The sequence below is a fragment of the Frieseomelitta varia genome, unplaced genomic scaffold (assembly GCF_011392965.1).
Source record: "Frieseomelitta varia isolate USP_RPSP 00005682 unplaced genomic scaffold, Fvar_1.2 scaffold_588, whole genome shotgun sequence".
In the NCBI taxonomy this organism is placed as follows: Eukaryota; Metazoa; Arthropoda; class Insecta; order Hymenoptera; family Apidae; genus Frieseomelitta; species Frieseomelitta varia.
Window position 1 is genome coordinate 70,506 of NW_025110354.1, and position 13,647 is coordinate 84,152.

Below are 13,647 nucleotides of genomic sequence, written 5' to 3' on the forward strand. Positions count from 1 at the left end.
TAATATTACAGTAAAAGCAATTCTTGATGGAAATATCTCAAATAAAATTAATGCATCATCAACACCAATTTTCACTCATTATCATATAAACTATAAACTTTCACTTTATATACGATCATATTATTAATACTAATAATAAGAAGAAACATTCTTTTTACTGGCGATAAAATTCTCACTTATTTGTAACGCTTTAATATAAGCTGGCTTTTTTATACACATAATAAAATATATAAAATTTGGATATACAAAATAAATTATTTATAAATATGATATATATGTTATATATGTGATATATGTTATATATATGATATATATGTTAATAAAAATTATACTTTTATTAATTAATTTCTAAATTGTGGTAAATTATTATTATTATTTATAATATTTATTTATACGGCAAAATAAATTTTATCAAAAGTGCATGAAATGTTTACCAGGTTTTAACAATAGCATCATAAGAATTTAAATCTTTTTATATCACACTTAATACTTGTTCAATTATATGAATGCATTAAATTTTGTAATTATTCTTATATACCAGCTTATATGAGCAAAAAATACATTTATAAAACCAAGTATAGAAACTTAAATTGCGTATTAATAAAATTCATTGGTTTGTGGCTGTTCAGTCTTTATGATATATTAAAAATTACGGCAATATTATATTGAATCTTGAAACATGTCATGTTATATATATATATATATGTTTTAACAAACTATAAGAATATTCATGCGTTAAAATTTACTCATTATTTACATTATAATAAAAATAAGAATATTAGACAACAAATTATTGTTATGTAATATAAAACGAATACTTATTAAATATATAAATTTGTGATGATTTTGAGTATTACGACATTAAGCATATGTACAATTTATATACATTAAATATAGAAAAATTATTTAAATTGTAATACTTTGCCTTTGATCTGTTACGTCTGAAATTGAGTAACAAGAAGTTTTGTTGCTTTGGCAATGTCGTAAGCACATGAACGTACTTGCTGAAGGCATCTGTCCATATGTTCTATATCACTAGTACATCTCTGAAGACCAGAACATTCTGCTTGAAGTCTACCTGTATTACCATTTAATTGTCGCAGAGCAGATCTGATGTTTTCCTCAATAGGATTCTACAATATAATTTAAATATGTTTAATATAAAAATTTATATTTACGTTTAAAAGGAAAACGCACGTCTTACTTGCGGAAATATAGCTGTGAGTTCAGCAACGGCAACACGAATTCTTTCTGCACAAGGTACAAAAGCTTCTCGTTGTTTTGGATCTTGCATGGCCATCCATAATTCCTGAATTCTTCTTGTAACTTGTTCAGTTCTTCGTGTAACTTCCTCACTCGGCGGAAGATTGGGAGCACCGCATTCCCATAAACTTTGAGTGTTACTGCGCGACATTGTCTCTGAATCTCGTTTTGACTGTATGAATCAAATCTTATGCAATAAAATTGATAAACATAAGTCAAAATATTTATCATGAAAATTAATACCTGACAAATAGATGTCGACCACGAATTTGGTTTTCGTAAACCTTCTCGTGTTTCATACATAGACGCAGGTCGCTGGTTGCTTCTATTAAGAGATATTTTTATATCATGCACTGGTTCTAATTCTGGTTCTTGTTCTCCACTAACATGACCATTAATAACTCCATCAGTAGATCCTTTCACCTATATTTTTTGTACATTAGATTTTAATTCACAATATATTATAAAGATAATAAATATTTGTCTTACATGAATCATTTGTTTTAGTTCATTATTCTCCTGTGTTAACTGTTCTACGGTACTCTGTAAAGTACGAATTTGTTCTCGGAGATCTCTAACAGTAGATTCAGAGAGAGTTAATTGTTTTTTCAAAACTTCTACAAAAGATGGAAGTCCCTTGGCTAATGGCGCAAAAGCTTCCTGTAATAGTATTTTAACATACACAATGAACTTTCACTTTTATATAATGAGAAAAATTTTAAATTTTTTTAGAAATTACATTATATGATTGTTACAGAACAAAACACATAATCAATATATCCATGTTATAAATTTTAGTGAACTATGTATTATGAAAGGTGCAACAAGCACTCTCTGGCAAAGGCTGCACATGCACTAACAGACCTATGCACTTGCCTAATAGCACTGTCTACAGAAGAGCCATGTACTTAGCCGATTCCTTATTCTTCTTTTCGTTACTAGAGCTGGTACCTTCAATACGTTACCATATAATTTTATCTATTTTTGACAAATAATTTATCGTCCATCTTTTTTATATCTTATTGCAAAATTTCTATATTTATGAAAATTCTTTTAATTTTATATTAAAATAATTTAATATGTACCTCGTTATCCATTTTAAATTGTGTAGAGTATTCAGGCACTGGATTGTCAGATGATGTCAATGCGTAATCATCATCAGAAGCAACACTATCATATAATGGTTCATCATCAGACATTTGTGATCCATATTTTCCGTGTTGCTCTTTATGAAGTATAGAAACAGCTGGATCTAGAAATACCATACTTGTTAATATAACAGATAAATTAAAAGAAATCAATTTATACATTTTTGTACAAACCTTGCAGTGGTGCATTATTTGCAAGCATATGTCTTCTACGAGCCTCGATAAGAACATCTATAATAAGCGTAGCAAATTCCTTTGGTGTAAATCTTGCTAATTTTTGTCTGCCTTGATTTCTTGTTGATGATAGTTGTGGATTGACTGGTAGAAAAGGCACTGTACATTTTTCTGGTAAAGATGCAGTTGTAAACCAAACTATTTAAGAAACGTAAAATAAAAATTAATTAATACCATTAATTAGCAATATTAGAATATATGTTTATAAAAATTATTTTATTATTCAAATCGTGCATATATTAAAATTTACATACCACAACTTAAAATTACAAGGTATTATTGAAAAAATGTTTAATTCAACTCACCTCTCCTTTAAAATGATGCAATAAAAAAAAGCATGCATATTAATAGTACAATATATAAAAAAGAATGGATTAATGTAATATTTTTGTTTTATGTTACATATACATTATCTTAATTTCAATAAAAACAATTATTCAATTATATTATTCAGTGTATATATGGATAGATATTCATGTATTACTATAAAGTTACATATTAAATTTATCAATTACGAATGATATAGAATTGCTTTCAGATGCTAATCTATTCATTTTTTAAAATAACTATTTATACAATGCAATCATATCCTTACTTTCTTCATTTTCTCGACGATCTACTTCATCATAAACATCCATTGCCAATTCTTCTAACAAATGATTTGATAACTAAAAAAAAGCAGTTATATAATATAGTTCATATTCTAATAAAGTTTAAATTTACCATTTGTAACTTATTCCTTCCTTCAAAACATAGATCATTCTGTAATGTGCATTCAGGAATAATTATATGTTCATTCAATCTATGATTTGGTTTACGTGAACATATAAAAGATGTTAGTCTATCTGTTAATTCATACAAGCATTCTATTATACGATCCGATAAGTCTATATGTCCTGCCATCCTAAACACAAAAAATGTAATCATTATATGTACATAATATTTCTCCATATACAATATAAAACTGGTATTGTTACTTGGCAATTTCAGCAGGTGTTTGCCCATTTAAATCAATTATGCTAGGATTACCACCATTAGCTATTAAAAGCTCCACTTGCAAAGCTTGACCTGCTCTAGCAGCAACATGTAAAGGTGTTGTACCTTTTTCCTGTGAAATCAAATATTGTACGATATTTTTGCACTATTGAGTTGTATAATAATAATCTATTTGAAACTACCTTGTAAAAATAATTTGGATTAGCACCTTGTGCAAGTAATCTTAAAGAAGTTTCTAAATTACTTGTACGAACACTACTATGTAATTGTTTACTTAATTCCTCCTCATTACAACATTCTTCTTTACTTGGACGTAATATGAACGTCAAATGTTGATGTTTTGCTTTAATAAAATCAGCTTTTATTGGACTATAAAAATAATTAAATTATTAGTAAAATTCATGTCTTATGTTTCTTTAAAAGTTAATTTATACTAACTGTAGAGGATCTTTAGCTTGAGGCTTCCTTCTACTAATTTTTGAATTACTAGGATCTAAAAGGGAATGTTCCCAAATACTGTTTGCTCCATTATCACTTAATGTATACACCATCTATAAATTAATTATTTTTTACATTATAGATATTTCAGACATTTTATAAGCTATACATATTTGTATTTGTTTTTACTAACATTAAGGAGATTTGTATGCCAAGTGCTTTTGTGAAGTGATTTTATTTGAGATATATGACGACCAAGGCTACGATGTATACCACAACAATCATCACATAATAAAATTGCTCTATTCAATGAAGCCCATCCTGGTTCTGAAAGCAGTTTTACAATTTATTACCATGTCATTTTTACAATAAAATACATATTATTAATGTACTAAATTCTAATAAATATAAAAAAATAACATAAAATACCAAATGACAATAATTTTTTCTACAAATTTATATAGTGTCAATTATAAAATTCATTAATTATATGAAAACTATAAATAAAATATTATTTTCTTATAGATAAATTAATTAACTTACATAATATACATAATATATATACGTAAAAAAGTGTATAAAAAATGTAAATACTTTTAATTAATCTTAACCAGTTTAGAAACAAGTTTTTATTAACATGTGATTGTACAATACTAGTAAGAAAGTAAATTTAATAAAAATTCTATGTTAATTAAATTATTAAGAGAAAAAAATGAATTTACCGAGTGCTCCACACTCAGCACATATATCCGTGTTAACTCTATGCTTCGGCCGAGCCATTCTCATTACGTTTAACTCTTTAAGGTACGGTAATCAGACTTGTTATGAGAAATTTAAAAGGTGCAACATAACGCACAGGTTCTTTTGAAAATAATAATGTCAAAAACCAATGTAGAAATAAAAATTCCTAATTTGGATGTCATTATATATTTAATGATTTTACTGTGACAGAAATCGTCCCAAGCGAGCTTGAGGTAGTTGCACCATTGATCGAACATCCTAAAAGATACGCAATCATACGATATACTTTTGCTTACTTCATTCTAACCTATTCAAATTCTATGTTATATTAAGTATACTTTTTATTAAATATTTATTGTAAAAATTTAGACATTTTTAATAATATTATAAAAAAGAATATTATTTTATATAATTACTGTTTTAAAATTATGGACTTGAATTTAAATTTGAATTCTTTTATTAAAATTAGTATTTTAATAAATACACAAAATATTTTATTCATTAAAAATAGGTATATTTATCTTACATTTAAAATTTAAATTATTATATTACTACACACATGTACAAATATAAAACTTACACACTAATAGATAATAATTGTATTACAATATTATATCAGAATACAATTAATTTCAATTCAATACAATTATAAAAAGAAACTCATGATCAAGAATCTGGTGATTCAGAGTATAAATTTTGAAGATCTGTGAGCAGTTTATTTGATATATATGTTACATTAAGGACAGATTTGTCCACATCATCTATCTGGCATAGAGATCTGAACTTTTTACCATCTGGAGTTTCTAAAAAATTCATATTTGATTTTAAAGCCATGTATTCCCTAAGTGGTCGTTTTTGTTTCCCTTTTTTCTTCATTTTAGGAGTTTTTAACTGGGAGTCATTTTGCATAGGTTTTGCATGTGTAATGTTAAGTTGATTTTCTAATTCTAAGAAACTTTCATCTGCTGTATTATCAAACACTTTTTTTATACTCTGAACTCCATCATTTTCTTTGTTGTCAACATTATCAGTTACTATAACTTGTGGCACTTTTTTTTCTGAATATTGTGCTGATTTACAACAAGTTTCTACTTGAACTTCTTTGTCTACCATAGTATTATTTCCTTTCCTTAACTGAATATTGGAAGTAATTTCTTTATCAAATAATCCTACGATATGTGTTAACATTGATCTCATTTTAATTACATTTTCTTCTGTTTCTGTTAATAAATCTTTTAAATCGTGTTTGAAACGAATAATTTTATCTTTACTTATATTAATCATTTCAGGTGATTTATGTTCCATATTTTCAGAAGTTATTAACACTGTATCTTGTAAGTTATTACATAAATTTTGAACACAATCGTCTGTTTCTTTTGATTTTGAAACTATGTTACACTTCAAAGGTGTAAACTTCTCACGTATTGAATTATTTTGCATAAATACCTGATCCTCATTATTTATCTGCTGAGAAGATTTACACATAGAGAAACTTGAAATTTTTGGTGTTACGTGTAATGTTTCAAAATGTTGTGCAGAATGACCAGTAAACTTTGATTTCAAATGATCAGGAGATGGAACAATTTTCTGATCGTTACATTTTTGCTTACTCTCAATTGATACTGCAGAATTTATATTAACATTTAAGGATTCATCTGTGATTTTATTTTCATCCTTAGAATCAATATTTATTTCATCCACTTTTTTTAATGTCATATGTATCATTGATTGTCCGATATTTTTCTGAGTACACTCTTGTAAATGTTTTTCTCTTATGGTGTTCGGTGGTATTAATAAGCTTCTTTTCTTATTTGGTTTAAAAACTTCGTTATGAAGCTGTTCAAATTTATTTGATTGATTTTCATTTTCATTGTCGTTTTTTGTAATTTTGGTAGAAATTTTACTAAAATTAAGAAATCTACGTGCACACCTGTTAGAAGGTGTCATTTCAGTACCTAAGAAAAATAAAATGATACGTTATTTGAACATTTAGTTAAAGATATTAATATATACTAACCAGTTTGTTTATCATTTAATTTTATATTTTTTTTATTTGAAAGTGCACCTAGTCTTTCAGGTTGTGCCCTTTTACGTACTGAAATGTATTCATCTTTATGAATATATAACACTTATATAAAAAAAAATTAAGAACACATATAAAAAAAATTAAGAACAAAAAATGAACATGTACCACTGTCTTGTGGAATATTTTTTATACTTTCGGATTGCTTAAGCAATTGAGCAATTTTAATTGGTTGAGGTCTTCCATAATCTACAAAATAATTTAATTAATATTATTATTTAATTTACATAAAATTGTATTAATAAAATTACCTTTTTTAGACGTACTGTTTGGTAATAATTTTGGACAAGTTGAGCATTCTGTCATCCTTGTTAACTGTAACCGTTTATCTTTGGATTTACCCTAAGAGAAAATATATGGTTATATATAATATTTACAGATCATTTATATATTTAAAATTTTAATTTACACTCACTGTTGAATTAGATTTGACAAACATTTTTAATTTCTAATTGAATAATGTCGTTTCTAAAATCTTTATATTTTCTACATTGTAATTTATACTACAAGTTGCCTTTCATTTACTTTGCTTATTATTATTTCAAATAATATACAATAGTAATCAAACCACTCGAACTCGTAAATAAAAGTGCAAAGATATACATAAACACAAATTCAAATTTCTTGTAATTTAACGGATTATAATCATAAAACACAACAATAAATAGATTCGTAAACGACAAATCATGTTTCAGTTATATAGAATGGTGCATTTACATTGCGCAATCATAGCATATACCAATGAGAACTTGTGAACTGATATTTTATATATCGCGCGTTTACTTTGTGATTGTAAATGCATAAGTTAGAAACATAAGTTAAATACTGAATAACAATAATTTTTGTAGATATTTATATATTTAATATGCATTGCACGATAAATTGTCTGTCACAGACAACTATTATACAAAATGCGAAAGATTTTGCGCAGATTTCTCATCTATAGTTGGCTATTCCCCAAAGTCACATCTATCGGCCATTTTGTTAAATTTATTTCTAAACGTATCCCCTCCAAATTGAAAACAACCGAAGGTTGACGCTGTTCTCAATCTCGATAAAGTATTTTTGGTTAGGTTAATAGCTGTGTAGAGGATATTTAACAGTAAGTAAATTATTGTGATCACGTCTATTTCTATCAACATTGAAGTGAGGTAGAAAATTTCTACGCGTGCACGAAGAAGTACAACTTTAACGTAGTTCGTAATGTGTAATTGGATGGAAGGAGGCTCGGAATAAAGAGAGGCTATGGCTACTGCTTTGATCATATGTAAAATACTGTTACCCGATCGGCCACCCATTGTTTTTCATTACCGATCTATATGGCACTTATTTCAATTGATTCGTCCGTGTAAAACAATTTTCTATTTCGAAATGCTTCTTATAACCTCTAAAGTCATAACCTATATAATATAACCTTAGATGTCAACATTTTAAATATTCGTTGTTTAATAAGTTTAGAGGAAACGCTCTCAAAAAATTTCAAAATCGTAATTAGCAGATAATTTCAAATGTCTGCTACGCGTTACTTAATTCTTCCTAAATTAGTTTCACATACAATTCTTTTCGATATTACAGCTTCTGTTAATAATATTATATTTTATTAAATAGATTTAATTTGTTCACAGTAAGAAATTTACGAATATAAATTTTCTGTTAAAGATTTGCATTTGTTGAATGAAAATAATAATTTTTTTTACTATACAATTATTATAGACTAAAGACTTTTTATAAAGGCAGTTTACTGTTAATTTACAATGTGTAATTAGAAGTCGGCTAAAGTCTGTTTATTTGAAAATTGAGTAAATAATTATTGAGAAGAAAATATCATTCTTGGAGTCAAAATTATATTTCTTCAATTTTAACTTTAAAAACATGATTGAATATTAATCATATTAATATTTAACTTCATATATTTTTGATGTTTATGTGTTTGTATGTATCTATAGCAGACATATACTTCGTTTATTTCAGTGTAATAGTATATGGCATATAGATATTATATAAATGACAACCTCAAAGTAACAAAATAAACAAAAATAAAATGATTATTATAACAATTTTAAAATTAAAAATAATTCTTATATTTTAATGATTTCAGTGATTAAATAAATTTACATTACAACAAAATGGATGTTGCTGGAGATTTAACACTACAATGGGTGGAGGAGGTAGGGAATGTTATTCACGAAGAGGTAATATGTGGTTTAGAGACACAGCTTGTTGGAGCAGAAGAAGAAGTGATAGGAGCTTGTGAAGAAGTTGCAATAGAGGAAACAGTAGAATCAGTTCCCAATGTTACTCCTACGACAGAATCAGAAATACTAATGGTACCACAGTCCAACGATATGGAATCTATTTACATAGTTCCACAAGATCAAGGTCATGACTATTTAAACATACAGGTTACAGAAGAAGTAATTGCAGATAATTGGGATAGATCTGGTCCAGAAGATGGGTAAGTTTATATAAAATGTTCTTTTACGTTAAATTTAGTAAATTAAATAATTCATCAATTTTATATTTTGAAGAGTTGAAATATCAGAAACAAAAGTGTCTCACGAAAATTTACTGGAATATGATGATATGGAAATACCATTACCAATTGATCAAGATTCATATACAAATAGCAGACCTTATCCATGTGATTTTTGTAGTAGAAGGTTCAGAAAAAAAGCAAATTTAATGAATCATATGGTGACACATCAAACAGATCGACCTCATGGTTGTAATTTATGTGGAGCACGTTATGCAAGAAAATGTGATTTAATGAATCATTTAAAGATTCATGCTTATGCACCACCAAGAGATGGTTTAGAAGATGATTTAAATGATGATGATTCATTGGCACCAGAGGAAGAAGAATCTACTAAAGGCAGACGTAAAAAGGTACAATCAAGTATACCAAGAAAACGTAAAAATAATTCAATTTCAAAACGCATGGAAGATAATAAAATGGAAATGGGCAAGTACGTCAATAAATCTTATGATTATGTTGACGAAGATATGCGTCTTTTGGAGGAAATGACTAGTAGAAATTCTGCGCGCAGTGGTAACTATGCTTCGAGCTCAAGATGGTCTGAACAAATGTCACCTGTATCAACTGATCCCCAAGCACCACGATGGCCTATAACTGATCCAACAAAACCATATGTTTGTCAGTATTGTGGTGTTGGTTTTGCAAGGGAAAAAGCACTTGCATCTCATGCACGTGTACATGGTGGTGACAGTCCATTTGAATGTACATCATGTGGTGATATGTTTTGGGATGTTAACAGTTTAAGAGAACATATTCGTATTAAACATGGTGGCACGGTACAATCTGATACAGAAGACTATGATAATGATGCCACTTATACAGGAGATGAAAGATTTGGGGAATTTTATTGTAATACTTGTGGTGTTCCATTCCATCGTTTGGATTTACTTAAACGTCATCAGAAGTAAGATAATTTTATGGTAACAAATAAAATTTATTTATTAAGATTATATATAATAATTAAAATTAAATTTTGTTCAAATACTCTGCCAATTTGCAGGAAAATTAATAACAATGTGATATTAATTTTAATGTTGATTGCATTAGGATTCATGTCAAACAAGAAGCTGATATAGTGGAAGGCCCAAGTCAACATCATGTCTGTAATGTTTGTGGTGAATGGTTCGAAGAAGCTTTAGCATTATTAGCACATGCTGAACTTCATGCTAGGTACTATTTATTTAAGATTTTTTTAAAATTAAATTACATTTCTATGACAATATCTTTGAAAATTTATATTTAGGTAAATATAAAAAATTTAAAGTAAATATTAGATAAATATTGCTAGAAAGAAAATCTGTTTAATCTATCTAGATCACCCAGTCGTCGATGTTTGTTATGTGGAGAAAGATGTCGTGATGATGCAGAAGTTGCTGAACATGTTCGGCAAAATCATGCTGAAGATGCTCCACCAAACACATGTACCCTTTGTGGAAAAACCTGTAAAGATAAACGCAGCTTATTAAAGCATTCGTGGGTTCATAATGTTGATAAAACTTTTGGATGTACAAAATGTGGCAAACGTTTTCACAGCAAAGCTAGATTACGAAGGTACTCATAATTATTTTTGTATCTTTTGTAAGTTTAATCTTTTACTTACTGGCGGAATTTTAAATCAGACATATGGTATCGCATCGCAATAAAATGGTAGCTTGTGATGAATGCGGAGAAGAATTTCCTGATGGTAGAGCTCTTGTTAGCCATCGACATTCACATAATAAAGATCTAGGCGGTCGTTCTTTCCCGTGTCGAGAATGTGGGAAAACATTCGGCAGCCGTAGTTCTCAACAAATTCATATTCGTATTCATACTGGAGAAAGACCATATGGTTGTAGATTTTGTTGGAAAGCATTTGCTGATGGTGGTACTTTAAGAAAACACGAACGTATCCATACAGGAGAAAAGCCATACGGATGCGCGATTTGCCCACGTGCGTTTAATCAAAGAGTAAGGCATTTTAATTAAAGTATATTTTACTGTTCCACTCAGTTATATTTTTACTTACTTTTTTTTTCATTATTGTAGGTTGTTCTTAGAGAACATGTTCGTGCTCATCATTCAGGCCCTGATCCAAAATGTGTAGGTAGTATTACACCATACTTATGTAAAGTGTGTGGTGATGCATATGCAACATCGGAAGAAATAGTTGCTCATATTGTGCAACATTGTGATGATAATACTGCATTAAGACGTCAACCACAAACTGGACCACGTAAATATAAGAGAAGACGTAAACTGAAAACCCATGAAACCAATACAATGCTTCGTATGACTGAGCAGTATGATATGACGGAAGGAGGTTCTGATTCAGATGATAATACAAAAAGAAAACTTGGAAGAAAAAATAAGCAACATCGATCAAATGTTGAAGAAGGTTATCAGAATGTTTTGAAAAGTTTTGAAAACTCATTACAAAATATAAATTCTATCGTCAGTAACTCAAAATTAAATCCAGGAAAATCGAAGCTTTCTAAAAAAAAGCTTAGGAAAGAAGAAAAAAAAGGTGAAGCTGAAGCTTCATGTCAACCTGGTAGACCAAAAATGATTCACACCCAAAAAACAAGAGTGCCTGTAGAAATTGGTAGTGACGGAGTTAAAAAGGGACAGAAAACTAAAACAATGGTAACAAGGACTCCTAAAATGATGCCACAAGAACACAAGCTAGGTATTTTTCCGGGTGGAGAAAGAAACAGACCAAGAACAAAAAACGTTAGTTATCACATTGAAGGGAAACTTCAACCAACGCCTGCAACATTCCCAAAACCAAAGGAAGAACCTTTATTATCTCCAGCACCGATACACCATCAAACATTAACCAACATAAAAATAGAACCTAATATGCAGAAAACATCAAATAATAATCACAAAAATAATAATGGCAATATTCTTACTATTAATAATGAAAAGATGGAATCAGCACCTAGAAAAAAATCAGGTGTCTTGAGAAAAATTAAAAAACAGAAAGATGGAATTAAGCAAGAACCAATGGATATTGACCACGAGCAAATACAAAACAATAATAATACAGAAAATATGGATTCGGAAAGATTAATGGATCACTCAGTGGATGGAAGTAATTTGGAAGTTGCATTTGAAGCAAGTGTTACAACCGAAGAAGAAAATATACTTCCTGATGTAGGTGAAGTCAATAATACTGAAAATGTGGGAACTGGAAATGTAAAACTTAGTGTAAAAGTTGAATCGACACCTCAACGAATGTTGGCTGTTCATAGCGTTATAGCACCTGTGGATGATATTCCAGAAACTATTATACCAGATGCTGTGGAATATACATGCGAAATGTGTTCCGCAGTATTTTCCAGCCGAGCAGAATTGTTGGTCCATGTTCCAATACACATTTGATTTAATTTGTTCAATGAAATTAAAAAAGGTATGCAAATCTGTTATATTTTAAAAATATTTGTTTGTTTAAGCAATATTTTAAATCAGCCAATGAAAGTTTATTTGTTTATTTGAATTGGCATTATGTTAGTATGCCAAAATGTCCTCTACTCGTTGCTCTATGAAGTATACTAGATTTTTGTGTTAAATATTTTAAAAGTTGATGCTGTCTTTAGTTCATTACGTCATTCTATAATATATAAGAACTTTCGAACATATTCGTTTTGGATTAACATTATTATTACATCTTTTTTATACTATTCGTGTTTCTCTTTAAAAAAAAAAAAAAAAAAAACTATTTGGCTCAAAATTCATATTGAATCATGATACAATAATTAATGTTACAAATATTTTATATGTACAATTTGTGAAGCAAATTATCTTGGTCAAAAGATTAAACTCTTAGATCATTCTTTTACCATCCACAATTTTATAAAGAAATTTATCAAAAAAATGAAATAATGGCACGTTGTGTACATAAAGTATTAAAGTATTCTAAATATTAATGCGAGTATGTTTTATAATATTACTCGTTTATATAAATTAAATCTACTCCGTATTTTTGCTTTTAGCTCCTAAGTAATTAGGTACATGACAGCCAATGCATTGAAATATTATGATGAATAATTTGTATGCAATATTACCATCTGACTCCAGATTTTTCTTAAATTTTTTACTCACAGTAATACTTAGAAGTCGACATAGCATAATTGGAAAATTAGATATTAACTATTTAATTCACACTTAAAAAAAAAATTAAATTTATAAATTTGTCTTAAATCAAGTAATTGTAATATTGTAATATT

At 28.3% G+C, this 13,647-nt stretch overlaps 3 protein-coding genes across 9 annotated transcripts; 1 reads left to right on the forward strand and 2 right to left on the reverse strand.

Moving 5' to 3' along the window:
• Positions 1-700: 700 nt before the first annotated feature.
• On the reverse strand, positions 701-5,092 carry LOC122534363 (ARF GTPase-activating protein GIT1). Its single transcript, XM_043664920.1, has 13 exons — positions 4,802-5,092; positions 4,273-4,406; positions 4,080-4,192; positions 3,824-4,010; positions 3,623-3,753; positions 3,369-3,549; positions 3,241-3,313; positions 2,586-2,783; positions 2,349-2,515; positions 1,753-1,923; positions 1,507-1,686; positions 1,205-1,435; positions 701-1,133 (listed from the first exon to the last, which is right to left on the reverse strand). The coding sequence occupies exons 1-13, from the start codon at positions 4,863-4,865 to the stop codon at positions 936-938; spliced, it is 2,028 nt and encodes a 675-aa protein (XP_043520855.1). The 5' UTR covers positions 4,866-5,092; the 3' UTR covers positions 701-935.
• A 312-nt stretch (positions 5,093-5,404) lies between these two features.
• LOC122534365 lies at positions 5,405-7,797 on the reverse strand. Of its 4 annotated transcripts, none has more exons than XM_043664926.1 (5): positions 7,319-7,797; positions 7,155-7,245; positions 7,012-7,092; positions 6,841-6,915; positions 5,405-6,775 (listed from the first exon to the last, which is right to left on the reverse strand). In XM_043664926.1, exons 1-5 carry the CDS (start codon positions 7,340-7,342, stop codon positions 5,487-5,489), a joined length of 1,560 nt encoding a protein of 519 aa, XP_043520861.1. In that variant the 5' UTR covers positions 7,343-7,797; the 3' UTR covers positions 5,405-5,486. The 4 variants fall into 4 exon arrangements, with proteins under 4 accessions (XP_043520861.1, XP_043520860.1, XP_043520859.1 ...); XM_043664925.1 differs by having other exon boundaries at positions 6,838-6,915; XM_043664924.1 differs by having other exon boundaries at positions 6,841-6,930.
• A 114-nt stretch (positions 7,798-7,911) lies between these two features.
• LOC122534358 (zinc finger and BTB domain-containing protein 41) lies at positions 7,912-12,812 on the forward strand. Of its 4 annotated transcripts, XM_043664907.1 has the most exons (8): positions 7,916-8,005; positions 8,993-9,358; positions 9,432-9,869; positions 9,951-10,343; positions 10,487-10,609; positions 10,754-10,990; positions 11,059-11,386; positions 11,465-12,812. In XM_043664907.1, the coding sequence occupies exons 2-8, from the start codon at positions 9,030-9,032 to the stop codon at positions 12,800-12,802; spliced, it is 3,186 nt and encodes a 1,061-aa protein (XP_043520842.1). In that variant the 5' UTR covers positions 7,916-8,005; positions 8,993-9,029; the 3' UTR covers positions 12,803-12,812. The 4 variants fall into 4 exon arrangements, with proteins under 4 accessions (XP_043520840.1, XP_043520842.1, XP_043520839.1 ...); XM_043664905.1 differs by having other exon boundaries at positions 7,912-8,005; positions 9,002-9,358; positions 9,432-10,343; XM_043664904.1 differs by having other exon boundaries at positions 7,917-8,005; positions 9,432-10,343.
• The last annotated feature ends 835 nt before the right edge of the window (positions 12,813-13,647 follow it).

Coding starts and splice junctions, on each gene's coding strand:
- LOC122534363 (XM_043664920.1), bottom strand. CDS start 4,865: ATGAGAATGGCTCGGCCGAAGCATAGAGTTAACACGGATATATGTGCT. Junction 1,436..1,506: donor GGTCGACATCTATTTGTCAG/GTATTAATTTTC, acceptor TGATTCATACAG/TCAAAACGAGATTCAGAGAC. Junction 1,134..1,204: donor TCACAGCTATATTTCCGCAA/GTAAGACGTGCG, acceptor ATTATATTGTAG/AATCCTATTGAGGAAAACAT.
- LOC122534358 (XM_043664905.1), top strand. CDS start 9,030: ATGGATGTTGCTGGAGATTTAACACTACAATGGGTGGAGGAGGTAGGG. Junction 10,344..10,486: donor TTACTTAAACGTCATCAGAA/GTAAGATAATTT, acceptor TGATTGCATTAG/GATTCATGTCAAACAAGAAG. Junction 10,991..11,058: donor AGCAAAGCTAGATTACGAAG/GTACTCATAATT, acceptor ATTTTAAATCAG/ACATATGGTATCGCATCGCA.
- LOC122534365 (XM_043664923.1), bottom strand. CDS start 7,342: ATGTTTGTCAAATCTAATTCAACA. Junction 7,246..7,318: donor TTGTCAAATCTAATTCAACA/GTGAGTGTAAAT, acceptor ATTTTCTCTTAG/GGTAAATCCAAAGATAAACG. Junction 6,776..6,837: donor ATTAAATGATAAACAAACTG/GTTAGTATATAT, acceptor TATTTTTCTTAG/GTACTGAAATGACACCTTCT.